Genomic DNA, 15,251 nt, shown 5'->3' with positions numbered 1-15,251 from the left:
TCTAAAATTAAAAAGGATTATATGAAAGAATTAGAACAGTTGGAGATAGAAATAATGAATTTAGAAAAATATTTGCAGAGCTGACTAAATGAGGATAAATGAAGATCCTTCATAAAATAAAAAAACTTTGATAAAATACTTTACAAACATATAAAACAGAGAAAATTATTATGAGAACTAAACCGAAGTATGATGAATTACAAGTTTTGAGAACAATTATAGCAATTAAGAATGATTTAAACTTAATTTCTTATAAACCTCAAGAAAATAATAACTTTAAACAATTTTATTCAAAGTTCTATAAATCTGAATCTTTAAAAGAGAATAATAAACTAGATTTTTTTTATCTCAAATTAATTTACCTAAATTAAATTTGGATGAACAAAGAGATCTAAATGTACCTTTTAAATTGATAGAGGTTAAAGTAGCATTATATTCTTTACCGAAAAATAAGTCTCTGGGAGAGGATGGATTTCTGCCTGAATTTTATAAAGAGTTTACTGATTCCTCCATTTTTGGAAGTATTAATTCAGGTGAATGAAGAATATGCATTGCCAGAATCTTTTAAAACAGCAATAATCACAGTGATTTTATTTTAAAGATAGAGATTCTTTAAGTCCATCTTTGCTAAATGCAGATTATAAAATATTTGCAAAAACATTACCAAATAGATTGGCAATATTTTTGCTGAAGTTAATTAATATAGATCAAACATAAAATCTGCTGACAGTGTGACCAGATTGATGTGCATAATCCATTTAGCACAAAAAAAGATGATTTGAGTGTAGCAGACATGTTAGATATGGAAAAGGTATTTGATAGACTAGAATGGGACTTTTTAATCAAAATACTTGATAAATTTGGACTGGCACATACATTTATTAATGGGATTAAAGCCTTTTGTAATGGACGAAGACCCAAACTAGTGACAAATGGACACATTTCAGATTTTTTAAATTAACTACATCTAGTAGATAAAGATGTCTATTGTCACCAGATTTGTTTATTTTGGCAATAGAACTTTTGACAGAATTGATTAGATCTGATTTTGATATAAAAAGTTTTAGAGTTGGCAGAGAAGAACTTAAGATTAGTTTATTTACAGAGAATGTGATAATTTATTTGACAGAACCAGAAACGTCATTACGTAAGCTATATTTAATATTAAAAGAATAAGGGACAGTATCTGGTTATAAAGTAAATTGGGTTAATTATGCACAATGTAAAAGAGATACTCAATTTAAGTGGATGGTAAGTGAGATAAAATATTTAGGCATAGATATAAATATAAGAATAGGTAATAATTTTTTTAAAATATATTTAAATTAAATTATAACACTATACTTAAGAAAATTGATGAACATTTAAGAAGATGGATAGAATTACCTATAACTTTATTGGGAAGAGCTAATTGTATAAAAATGAACATTTTTTTTCTCCAATCCAATATCTTTTTCAAACATTACCTATATTTATTCCACAGAATTTTTTTCAGGGATTGAATAAATATGTAAGAAAATTTCTTTGAAAGGGTAAAATATCGTGAGTTTCATTTGAAAAATTGACCTGGAAATTTGAATTAGGAGGTTTACTGCTTCCAAACTTATTACAATTATTACAATGCAGCACAATTAAGATTTATCTTTTTTTTGAGGAGGGAAAAAAACACCAGCATGGATTATGATAGAGATGGATAAAATAGGTCAGACAATATCTGAAGATGTCATATATAAATGGGATAATACAATAATAATTGAAGATAGGGATTCTCCATTGTTGAAACATTTGATAAATGTATGGAATAAGGTAAATGTTGTAATGGGAATTAACAATTATCAGATACCTAAAATCATATTGACTCAAAATAAACATATTTCTTCTACAACGAATAATAAACTTTTTAATAATTGGCCTAATAAAGGAATTACAAGAATAATGGACTGTTTTGAATGCTGGAAATTAATGACATTTGATCATTTAAAACATAAATGTGGGATATAAAATAATACAAGATTTTGTATTTATCAAATAAAGGCATATTTACATGATAAATTGGATCCAATAATTTTATTACCTGAAAGGAGTGAAATAGAAAGTTTGATTTCTAACAGATTTATTAAGAAATTTACTTCAGCAATGTACTATTTATTGAAAAAGGGAATAAGGAAACAAGGAATTTCTAGATCTAGACAAAAGTGGAAAACTGAAGTGAAGGAGATTATTCAGTTTATAAGAATATTAAGTTAATTGGGAAAAAAGTGAAATATTACCAGTAAGTGAAGGAGATTATTCAGATTATAAGAATATTATTAATTTGGACTGATCGAATTAAATATCTGGGTATAATTTTGAATGTTAATGATCAATCTTTATATAAATTAAATTATACTCCGTTAATGAAAAAAATTAAAACTGATTTGATTAAATGGAAAGATTTACCTATTAATTTAATGGGAAGGATAAATACAATTAAGATGAATATTTTTCCACGTATATAATATTTGTTCCGTATTTACTTGATAAAAAAATTTTTCGAGATTTTAATAAAATGGTTAGGGAGTTTTTATGGAAGGGTAAATTTTCGAGAGTAGCTTTGAATAAATTAACTTGGAAATATGAGTTAGGGGGACTACGTTTACCACATTTTCAAAATTATTATGAGGCAGCCCAACTTAAATTTATTAGTTCATTGATGGATTTGGTACGGCCTCCTTGTTGGGCTAAAATTGAGATGGCAAGTATTTCTGAATTTGAATTACATCAATTTTTGTTTAGGTGGAATATAAATTTGTTACAACAATATAATGTGCCTATACTAAAACATTTAATGAAGTTATGGATAAAGAAAAATAAAATGATAGGCTCTAGGGGTAAATTATTGGCTTTGACTCCATTGTATAATAATCAACTTATTTCTTTTTCAATACATAATCAAAGTTTATTGCATTGGAGATTTAAAGGTCTGAAAAATTTTGGAGATTGTGTTAAAGAGGGTAAGTTTTTGTCTTTTAATCAGATGAGGGAAGATTTTGGTATTGATAAGAATTCTTTATTTCTTTATTATCAAATTCGATCTTTGGTAAAATGTATGTTTAATAGAGATATGATTTTACCTAAAATGACTAAATTTGAGACTTTTCTTATGAAGGTACCAGAGAAGGGTTATATTTCATTTATGTATCAAATATTACAGGATGGTATGGATAAAATGGGTTGGAATAGATTTAAAATTAAATGGGAAGCGGATATTGGTTTTATTTTTTCTGAAGAGGATTGGTTAGATATCTGTTATGATAGTGTAACTAGATTGATAAATGCACGTTATGCAATGATTAATTACAATTTTTTACATCAATTATATTTGACACCTGAAAAATTAAAAATATATGGTTTTAATGAATCAGATTTGTGTTTTAGATGTGGTGATACGGTTGGAACTTTTTTTCATGCTGTTTGGTCATGTGTACATATACAATCTTTTTGGAAGAAAATTCAATCGTTTTTAGAATATCTGTATAAGATTAAAATAGTTTTAGATTCAACAGTATTTTTATTGGGTAGTTTGCAACCTCTGAAAGGTTTGGGATTGATAAATTCCAGCTGCTTTTGTATATTTAGCTTTATCCGTAGCGACAAAATGTATTGCTAGTACGTGGAAAGATACAAATATGATTGATATTAATAGATGGCATAATGAGATGAAATATTGTTTAATAATGGAAAAAATTACATATGTTGCACATGATAATTATAATTTTTTATTAATAAGTGGCTGTTATACTCAGAATATTTATATTGATTAGATTTTAATATGTATATTTAATTTTTTTTAATATTCTTTCTTTTTTCTTTTTTTTTTATGGCTCTCCTTAAGAGAGTTGGCTGAAGGGGGGGGTTCTTTTTTTTCTCTTTTTCTATATATATAAAAAAACATTCATGTTCATGTTTAATTGCTGTATATGTCATATATTATTTGTTTTTTGAACGAATAAATAAAGTTTAAAAAAAAAAGTAAAGGCATTTAGAGTTCACTATGAACATTTTGGCTGGCATCTTTAGGGAAGCAGTTGATGTTGCAACATTCTAAAGCTGTTCTGCAGGAGCAAGTGGCAAATTCAAATAAACAATGAATTTGTTGAAAATGTAAACATTGTTTAAATACAATCATGTTGCAATCAGAGACATGATTGAAAGAAGGCAACTCTGCACTGCAGGGTAGAGAAACTTGGCTGTACCAGGTATGAACATAAAAGAGGAGGGTCCATTGCAGCAGTGAATAAGGAGACTATCCATGTAGTAATAAGAGAAGATGGCCCACAGGCTCTTTAAATGAGTACATATGGGTTGAACAGAAACCAAAACGGGGCAAAAACTTGCAGGTTTATACTGCAGGCCTTCAAAGTCAGCATGAGACAGAGAAGCAGATAATTTGACAAATCACAGAGATATAGGTTATAGGAGAAGGGCTTCCCTAATATTAACTGATATCAATTTAGAGGGGGTAGAATTTATTTAACCAGTATCCAGGAGAAATATTTTGAACCAGTACATTGGGAATTCTGCTGAAGTTCTGAACCTAATCTTCAGGAATGAAGCCAAGCAAGTAGTTGAAGTGCCTGAGGGTGAGCATTGAGGGAGGGGTAATGACAATAATTCTTAAGTTTCAAAACGAGGCTGTTTGAGTCACACACCTTGAAGAGCATTTTTGTAGCAGTGGGAGCTCATCCCCACTACTACCCTTCAACTATGACAACCTTTAGAGCCAAATACCATATATATTTATGTAAAAGTCAAATTTTGTACACCATTTTATAATGTTATATTTATGGGATTGAATATTACATGGATACTACTTTTGTCCACAGTAAGTATCTGCATCATTGGAGACTTCAGGAGCTCCGATGGGCAGACAGCTGGAACCAGATGGGAAATCATTCGAGGGGTCGGGAGCTTCAATGGGTGGGTGGCTGGGACTGGGTGGGAAGTTGCCGTTTGAAGTGTAGGGGGCTCCGACCAGTGGACGGCAAGGATCAGATGGTAAGCCCACGTTCAAGGCTTCTTTCACCTTTTTGAAAATTTTATTTATAGATTTACAGACTCAAACTTTACTAATGTCACAGGGGATCACTCCTCCCCTTTTACAGATTGGTTTATACCGAATCCTTATTTTTACTCCCCTCCCTTCCTCCGCTGCCCCACCTTTCATCCCCCTTCTCACCCCCAACATTAACAAAGTGGTACATTTATTAATTACTAAAGGTAACAATGCAAATACACTTTTTTTTTAAAAAAGAGGCCTCCTTCACCCTCAACTAATGTCCTCTGGTTACCAATTCCCCTACTCAAAGCAAAAGTCTCCCTGCATACACCCGATCTACTCCTCTAATGACTTTGTACACCACTACGATATCACCCCTCTTCCTCCTGCTTTTCATGGAATAAAGCCCCAGCCTTCTCAACCTCTACCAAATGCTCAGGTCTCTGAGTCCTGGTAACATAGGTTGAAATTTCCTCTACATTCTCTCCAACTTGACAACATCTTTCCTGCAGCACAGTGATCAAAACTGAATACAATACTCCAAATGGGGCCTCATTTGTCTTATACATGACCTCCCAACTTCTGTACTCTGACTGATGAAGGCCAATGTGCCAAAAACCATTTTGACCACCGTGATGCCACTTTTGAGGTACTAGGTACCTCTGCTCCCTATCATTTACTGGGTGTGTCCTAACCGTTTAGGACCTCATATTTTTTCGCATTAAATGCCATCAACCATTCCTCTGCCTACCTGCCAAACTAATCAAGATCCTGTTCCAATCCTTGGCAACCATCTTCGCTATCTACAATACCAGGCACTTTAATGTCATCCGCAAACTTGCTACTCATGCCATGTATATTTTCATCTTGGTAATGGATATAGATGACAATAAACAGTGGGCCCAGCACCAAACCCTGAGGCACACCACTAGTCACAGGCCTCCAGTCCCCAAAACAACCTTCCACCATCACCTTCTGCTTTCTTCCATGCAGCCCATTTTCTATCCAATCTGCTCTCTAACCTTGGATCCCACACAATCTTACCATTCCAGAGCAGCCTACTGTGTGGAATATATTAATGCCTTGCTGAAATCCATTTCTACATGTATAGGTCTGCCCTCTTCAACATCCATCAATTCCTCAAAAATTCTCATCAGATTTAGGAGACATTATCTATCATAAAACTATACTGTCAATTCTTAATCAGCCTTTGTGCATCCAAGTCCATGTACACCTTCTCCCTCAGAATACCCTCCAGTAACTTACCAGCCACAGATGTCAGGTTCACTGGCCTATAGTTCCCAGGCTTTTCCCTGCAGTCCTTGAATAGAGACAAAACATTTGCCACCCTTCAGTCTTCTGGCACCTCACTTGTACTTGATAATGACTCAAAAATCTCAGTCATGGCACCTTCAATTTCTTTGGTAGCCTCTCAGTGTCCTTATACCCAAGCAATTTGTCTACCTTTATATGTGTCAGGACCTTTAGCACCTCAACTGTAAAACTGACTGTTCTCAAGATGCCATCAATGTCTGCCCTAAGTTACCCAGTCTTTGTGTCTTTCTCCATAGTTAAAAGAAGAACTTGTGGAGGACTTTGCCCATCTCCTGTGGCTCCACACAGAGATGACCACATTGATTCATGAGGGGTCCCATTCTTGTCAGGGTAGGACTTGTATAATGATTGGTCAGGTCCTGGAGGGTATTCAGGACAGAGAGATTTTGGATTATAAGTCCAAAGATTCCATAAAGTTGCAGACAGTGAATAAGGTGGTGAAGAAAGAATACAGGAATAGTTAGGCCATGAAATATAAGACCACAGAGGTTGGGTCACAGCTGGAGTATTGTGTGAATAGGTGGGTGTGTTTACTTTGGAGTGGATAAGGCTGAGAGGGGACTTGGCAGAAGCATACAGAATGATGAGGGACACAGATGGGGCAGATGTTAGCAAGCTTGACACAAGTGTAAATGTGCCTAAAATTGGAGGCCACAGGTTTAGCGTAAGGTGTCTTGAGGAAAACCTTTGTCACCCTGAGAGTGATTGAAATCTGGAATACATTGCTTGATAGTAAAGGCAGTTACTATCCCAATAATTACACAACTTGGTTGGCATAGACTAGTTGGGCCTAAGAGTCTGTTTCCATGCTGTGCAGCTTTATAACTATAACTTTTTTTAAATATATTTTTATTGAGTTTAACATACAGACATACATACAGAATTGACAATTGCATAATAATTCATTTGTATACTAGTAAACACACACAAAAAAGATAAAACACCAGTAATTGCTTGTAATACCTCAAAAATATTTAATTGAAATGATCTATGCAACCATGTTAAACCTGTTTGTTGAAATAACTTGTATAAAATAAAAGAAAACAAAACCTCAAAGCTAAAATCTATCCCCTCCCTCTAATCAAGGTTACCCCCTTATATAATTAATTAAAAAATTAATAATGTGGAACCGCTGATGACCCCTGAAGAACAGGCAATGAACCACTGGAACGTACAGTAATTGACTAGAGGATGAATCATCTTTCCATTTCAATAAAATTGCTTGTCTGGCTATCAATGTGGTAAAAGCTAAAACTTTTTCCTGAGAAGCCAGTATATGTTTATCTGAATCACATGAAAAACAAAACAACAATGAAAAGACAATGTTCAAAATTAATCTTAATTGATAAAGTTCGGAAAATATCTTTCCAGAATCTCTCTTAATCAGAGAAGCTTCAAATATTTTAATTTCTCATACAGTGGATCAAAATGAGATAATTTAAGTTTGGACATAGGAGTTCTGAATACCACATTAAATGACTTGCACAAAATGAGGAATCATTAATCAAGCTGAGAGTAGAGTACCAATCTTCATCTGAAAATGTTATGTTCAAATCTTGTTCCCAATCGCTCTTGATCCCAGCCATGGAGACTGATTTTAAATCCAATAAATTGTTATAAATACATGATATTAATCCACCATGAAAATAAAACTGTAAATTAAAATCAGATCAAGAATATTATTGTTGGAAATTCGCAGAAATTCTGAAAGCTGAGACTGAACAAAATGTCTAATTTGTAAATATCTAAAAAGGTGTCTGTTGTTAAGATTAAATTGTTCGAAAGAAGCAAATTTATCTTGAATAAGGCGATTTTTAAAACTTTGAATGCCTACTCTATGCCATTTGTTGAAATCTACGTCCAACAAAGATATCAAAAAAGACGTTTCTATATCATAGGACTAGCCAGAGAAAAACCATTTAGCTCAAAGAATTTCCTAAATTGAGCTCAAATTCTCAACCTATTTCTTATTTACGGATTATGTGTCATTTTGGAAATTTATATTAGAGACTCTGGACAAGCCTTTGAATTGCCATGGCAAATTGCCAGAGAAGGTGACCTCCAAAGTTCTGGTTAATGGGATTAACATCGAAGGCACTCGATAGAAGGCAGATAAGTTAAAGGGCCTGTTTCTGTGGTGTATTACTCGTTGATTCCAGAGAACAGATAATGTTAAATAAAGTGAGTGTATTTTATGACTTGGAATAATTCAATTCTTTTAATCACGTCTCATGGAATTGTCGAATTAAAATACTGTAGTAAACATGAGTGGCCGCTCTGCAGAGTTCAATCATAAAAAGTAGGCAAGACATTCTGTTCCGAAGGTCCCTCCCCCATTCATTCTTCTCTGCCAAAAAGCGTTGTACTTCGCATTGTAAACAGTGAAGAAAGCAGCTGCTGGTCACGTTCGCGATGGCTGCAAATCGTTGCCACGACGGGATCGTCACCTATTCACAAAAATGCTGATTTTTATGACAAATGTTTTCTGATTAATCAAGAAAATTCATTGTTGCCAGGAGCAGATTTAAAAACCACCCATTAAGAAAACTGCTTGCAAGTTCCCTTTGACAGACCAAGACCGTCCACATTAATGAATATTGCACACCGCAAGTGAGTGAGTGCGGGAGAATTGGTCAAGGGTATGGTTTTTTTTTCCCGAGATTGTTGACAATTTAAACCGAATGTCAAACCACCCAACTTCACCCATCCTTCCGCCCCCCCCCCCCCCCCCCCCCGACTGTCTCATTAAAGGGAAGGTAGCAGTTGTTATTGGCTGTCGCGGTCATGTGGCGTGAGAGCCTCGAATTCGGTCCTGGAATGTTGATAAATAGAAAGCCCAGCAGTAACCAGGACTAGACTTGTGCATAGTGGGGTGCAGTTGTCTCATCCCACCCATCCTGTCCCTGCGTTAGTTGTTTGGAAGAAAACGTTTTGAGAAATCTGCCTTGATTTGAGTGGATCACACACCAAAAAAAAACCCCTAGATTCCTCGACGGCACTAAAAGCCAAAAGCTGGTCCAGATTCACCCAAAGCAGGGCATGCACTGCAGCAAACGTCGGGTGAAAAAGAAGTTAAGGAGGATAGTGAAAAGGTAGACGGAAAGAAGTGCTTTCCGGCACGTGAAGGGGACCGTTCAAGGAATAACTCTATTCCTTCACGCTGAGCAGCTCCGAAAGCGAAGACGATGTGAAAAGGTAAGGCACGAAAGTCAGAATGCCCCTGAGCAGAAGAGGCGTTCCCCGTTGGGAGGCAAAGGAAGAGCGATCCAATGACAGAGTTGGTTCGAAGAACAGATCAGGTTCGAAGCGAGGCCCCAGGAGAGGAAGAAAAGGATGTGCCCAAGCGGGCATTGGCTTTGGCCGTGGCAGCCAACACCCCCCGATCGCAGGTTCGCGAGTCACCTTACGCCCAGCAAACCTTTACGGCAATCGGGCACCGGGCATGAGAGCACCCCGAAACACCAATCAGTTTTTGATGCACGAAAAATATCAATTAATGCACATGAGGTCGGACTCGACGGGGAGCGACAGTGGCTCCGAAATCGAGCTGGACATTGACATGGACTCGTATTTGGGTGTGTTGGAGAACGCCCGTGGCGGTTTGGACTGCACCACGTCTCCCCCGGGTGACGACCACCTGCCTTTCGAATTCTTTAAATCAGTTGATCAAGATCAGGGTGTCCAGTACTTTCCTTCCGAGGACGACGTGGTGAAAAGTGAACGTTTCATGCGACAGGACTTTGCAGCATTTTGCAGTGCGTTTGAAGGTTGATTGTCACAATGGTCTTGAAGCGAGCTCTTCTGGAAGGGGGCGGGCTCAACGGTCTCCATCTCGATTTGGGATGATGTCTGCGAATTGTTTTAACAATTAATGTTAAGTTCTTTGCCAATAAACTGATACGGTTTGTCGAGTCATTGTTTTAATTTGACTGGAAACTTCGGGGCGGGGGTTGTTTCACGGGCTGAGCTATTCCAGCATTTCTATGGTCGTGCAAACTTGCCGCCCCTGCAGGTTTTATTTATTTTGCAACATTAATGCTCCATTTCAGTATTGGGATCCAATTCGTTCAATCATCTTTAGGATATTCGAGTGGTGGAAAATTGATCGGCACATATCCGGACTCCGGCGTGCGGACTTCCCGAGTCGTGCTCTCAAACTCCCATTTTTAAAAAAAGATTAGATTCATTCTGGTAACGGAGAGAGTTCACCTCCACTTTCTTGGGTTAGCGAAGGACACAGTAGAAATAGAAAAGCTGGGGAGGTGAACCTGAAAGGAATTAAGTTGAATTTATGGTGGGGGGGGGAAGCAACCACTCACGTATCTGCAACGTTGAACTGTCCAGGGCTGCAAGAATCACGAACGTTGGTTTTTAATTTGTGGACCTGCATTCAGCATATTTTGCCACAAAAGAACAAATGTAATTGAATCCAAGTGGTTAGCAATTAATTATTATTAAACTGCAAGCAGAAGACCAGAACTGTGTGTCCATAAAAATGCATATCACTTTGTAAGCTTCATGGCTGAACTCCGACGTTGAAAACAACCACTTGTTTCGTACTTTGAAATTAATCTTTTTGTTCCATGACGGCGCAAAACGATGGGCTTGTAACGAGCTGGTAAAATAACCCACTATAGATTGATTGGTAAATTTAACGAAAAACAAGTTGAGATTTAATAGCTATTTGTCCTCCCCCTCCAGAATTTGATAGTATTCCATTCAAGTCCAATATCTGACAGACTGACCAGAGGCATAGTTCAAACGAAAACGTGGTCTTTCCAGGTAACTGGCCACCATTAATTCCTAAAAATATTTACTGTTTGCACAAACTTTATCATAAATTGGCAACATTTCATTCATTATATCCGTGATTAAAGTATAAGCTTTTCTGTGTTTTCAAGATAACTAGGCCTCCCATTCTGTGTTTGGCTTTGTCAACATTGGAATTACTCAGTGCAGTAAAAATTATGCAGCTTCCTTCCAACCAAGAAGTGATTAAGGAGAATGTTGGTATCTAAACTTAACTATACAAGTACTTTTTTTTACCAGCCTGGGATAGGTCATTCCATCAACATGGTAATGTGAATGTCACATGATTTTGTTTAAATAGCCGAAAAAGGAATATCAGAATTGAATTTTAAAGCTCAAGAGGATATTGACCCATCACACTTGTGATGGCTTTTCCAAATAAATTTATGATACAAAGTAGTGAAAAAGTCTTATTGGACAACATGTTCAATGTGAAGAATTCAACTTCCCACCTTTCCAAAACAATTATCTCCACATAACTATATGAACCCGCATTTCCTAATTGTTGCCAGCAACCACAAATTTGTTAACTCAGTACATTAGCAGTTGGAATAGCAAGAGTAACAGTGTACAATCCGATTGAGACATTACATACAGCACAATATAGCAGGTTGCTTAGTTGACTGAAAACTCCAGTGTTTTGAAGAGTGGGAGGAAACACAGACAAGGAGAGAATGTACCAACTCCTAACAGACAGCACCAGATTCAAACCCTAGTTGCTGGTGTTGGAACAGCATTGTGCTGACTGTGCTGCCCCATTATTTATTTTATAAATCAAGTGTAGCACAAGGTCACCAATTGTTACCATTTGCTTTGAAAAGCAGGTTTTCTGCAGTGAAACCTGACATTAATTAAATGTGCCCTGAAAGAGAGTCACCCTCCATGTTTGTTCTTTCAGTGGATATTTAAGCTGTTATTTGGTATCCATAATAATACAAGTCTCTCATCCATCTTGAATTGCAACAATGAATTACTAAATAATAGAGATTAGTTATGTCAATTACATTTTGTAATAAAAATCCCATCATGCTTCACAGAATCTTTAAACATATTGATCGCATATTGACACAGGTATTAGCATTGAAGAATAAATGGTGAGATTAGGGAAAGTAATTTCACTTTACAAGAAGTGATGAGAATTGCAAAAAAGATTAAATTAATCAGTCTCATTTCCAAATTTTTGCATCAATAGATTTAAATTGTGAAGAAATGTGGTGAAAATCCCTAAATAACTTTGCTCTGAAATGTATTTGTTTTTAAAAAAAAGATATCCAAATTTTTTTTTTGTTCAGGTAACACATTCATGTTCTGTTCCTGATTGTACCTATATATAACTTTTTTTAAAAATCCCTGCTGAAGGCAGGACTGCAAGATAATCCAGTGGCAGTGACAGCTGTGTCTGTCAGTCTGCAGTTACTATGTAATTGATTGCCAATCAGATGCAAGACCTTGCAATTTTCTCTTTTAACTATTACCTGGAAGATGCTTTTCTTTGTAAATCAGAAAACCTATTGGTCACCATAAATATTAGCTTTGATAGGTAAACATGCACCTTCTTTGAATTTAATTACAAAGTATTTGGAACAGCGAGTTGCAAATAACCATTTTAATAATGAGATGTTCACAGAAGGTGACGCAGGATACCATGAGGTACTCCAGATTCACTCAAGTTTGCAGAAAACTGCATTGCCTAAAAACTTCCCATTACTCTCAAACTTATAATCTTAAACTTGGGTTCAATCTTATAAATAAAAGGTTTATTATAACTAAAAATAAGTACCAAAATGTTTACCAAGTTATTTGAAATACAATTTAGAATTAAGATCTTTTTCGCATTTACATTATGTCTGTTTCAGATTGGCAATTCCATTTTTGTTTAATCATTTTATAATGAACATTTTTTTTAAAAATCAGCAACTTCTGAATATTCCTATAAAATAACTAGTGAAATAAAATAGTTTGATACTTCTATTGATTTTAAGGACATCTTCCAACTAATGCAAATAGTTATTTTTGTTCTGGATTTCAAAGGTTAAATGGATGTTAAAAGTTCTCAACAAGTTTGAGAGGGATAGGAGACTCTGTGCAAATCACAAAGTCAAATTTTCTGTGTGCAGCATCTATGCAACAAAAATTGATGTTGTTAGGTCAAGGATACCAAAAAGGAGGCCTCAACCACTTCCACCCAGTGTCACTGACCTCCACCATGATAAAATGCTTTAAGTGTCTGGTAATGGAACATATCAAAGCACAGAGACACTGGACTTATTTCAATTTGCCTACAGACTGAACTGTTCCACTGATGATGCTATCGCTTGTCCCTCCACTCCATCCTGACCCACCCGGAGAATGACACCTCGTAAGCCAGGCAGCTGTTCATTGACTTCAGCTTGGAATTTAATACAATCGTTGGTAGAGAAGCTATTCTACTGGGATTCAACTCCCCTCTATATAATTAGATTCTGGACTTCCCAAAGGAAAGACCACAATCTGTTTGGGTCTGTAGCAGAATGTTGAGCACTCTGAGCACTGGCGCACCTCAGGCCTGTGTGCTCAGTTTGCTGACCCACGATTGCAATGACTGCTCCAGCTTCTACAGTCTCCAAGTTTGCAGATGACACGACAGCAGTTGGCCTCATCAGCAAAAATGATCAGTTGAAATACAAAGAAATGGCAAATCTCATGTAATGATGGAGGAATAACAATCTGGGTTTCAACGTGGATAAGACAAAAGAGAGGAATGTGAACTTCAGGAGGACCAGGGACGAGGGTGCAAGGCACCAAGTACCTTGGAGTCCACTTAAGAAGTGACCTATCCTAGACACATCTCACTTGAAGGCGCAACAGCGAGTGCACTTCCTTAGAAAGCTGAGGTGGGCAAGACTACCAGCTTGCTACAGGAGCTCTATCGAGAGCGACCTGGCCGGCTGCATCAATGTGGTACGATTGATGCAGTAGAACATCGGATTGGAGGTCAATCCACAGGACCATAAAAATGGCAGAGGGGATCACTGGGTTCTCATTCCCCCAGTATTTGATGTACATGTGGCCATTTAGATTCCGGCGAACATTTTGTATAAAAAAAACCTGATAAACACAAATTGTCCAAGTCGATTTTCTGAATTGGTAAAATTAACAACCTGGTCATTTGGGCAGTATTGAAGAATAATGTACAAAACTCCACAAATATCTCAATTAATAGCGGAAGCTTTGTAACTCATAAGTCCAAAATCAATGAGAATTGTTACTGTAAATATTATCACTTTTAAACAATTTTTTAATACAAAAATTGCAAAACATCAGAATGTTTAAATCCTATCCCTACTCATGATCTTCCCCATTCTCATCTAACCTCAGACTGTTAGTTCAGCCTAAGTTAGCAGCTGTTCTGTTTATGACATGTATTAAGCTAGAATGATAAAATACTGATTGAAGTTCTTATAATGAAGAGATCACAGAAAATATTCATATAAATCTGTTTTTTTCCTAACAACTATGAATTTATCTATTGATCTTGTGCTTATTTTTGATTTGCCGTCTTGCATCTTTGTGCTTCTTCCTGTACTCCTGAAAGATGGGAATAAAGGGAGACATTATATACAATGTTACTTGGAATCACACAGCCTTATTGACCATCTAAACACAGAATCATTTCTAACCAAGTACTATATGCATGTATTCCTTTTTTCTTATCCATGTATTTGTGCAGGCTCTGAAAAGAAATCTGTACAGCTCTACTTCCTTTGCCCTTCCAAATTTAAATTCAAATGTTTAATTTTCCAGTAATTTTTAATATGTGAAGAATCCACTTCAAGCATTGTTTTTAGTTTTTATTCTCAGAGGCTGTCTGTTGGGATAGGAATAAATGTGCATTTCATGTCTTGAAAGTTCAAGGAAGTTAAGAAAATTGGGTGTCTGAAATATTGGTGTCTGAGTAAGGCAATAAGTATAAATATCAAGTCACCACCTCAGACCTCTTCACTTAGTGTCATCTCCATCCCACAGCCTCAAAGTAATTGTTCCCCAACCATGCACTACCAGTTTCCATCCCCAACCAAGATCCACACAT

General features: G+C 36.0%; 1 protein-coding gene across 3 annotated transcripts in view; it reads right to left on the bottom strand.

Moving 5' to 3' along the window:
* Nucleotides 1-12,773: 12,773 nt before the first annotated feature.
* nol8 (nucleolar protein 8) overlaps nt 12,774-15,251 on the bottom strand; it is a 68,228-nt gene continuing 65,750 nt past the window's right edge. For all 3 annotated transcript variants that reach the window (XM_069937246.1, XM_069937247.1, XM_069937245.1), the window contains exon 17: nt 12,774-14,749. In XM_069937246.1, coding sequence (XP_069793347.1) covers nt 14,684-14,749 — 66 coding nt within the window. In that variant the 3' untranslated portion in view covers nt 12,774-14,683. The remainder of the gene's footprint in view (nt 14,750-15,251) is intronic.

This window comes from Narcine bancroftii, chromosome 5 (genome assembly GCF_036971445.1).
Source record: "Narcine bancroftii isolate sNarBan1 chromosome 5, sNarBan1.hap1, whole genome shotgun sequence".
NCBI lineage: Eukaryota > Metazoa > Chordata > Chondrichthyes > Torpediniformes > Narcinidae > Narcine > Narcine bancroftii.
The sequence above is the reverse complement of the archived record's forward strand: the minus strand, read 5'-3'. Positions and strand labels throughout refer to the sequence as shown.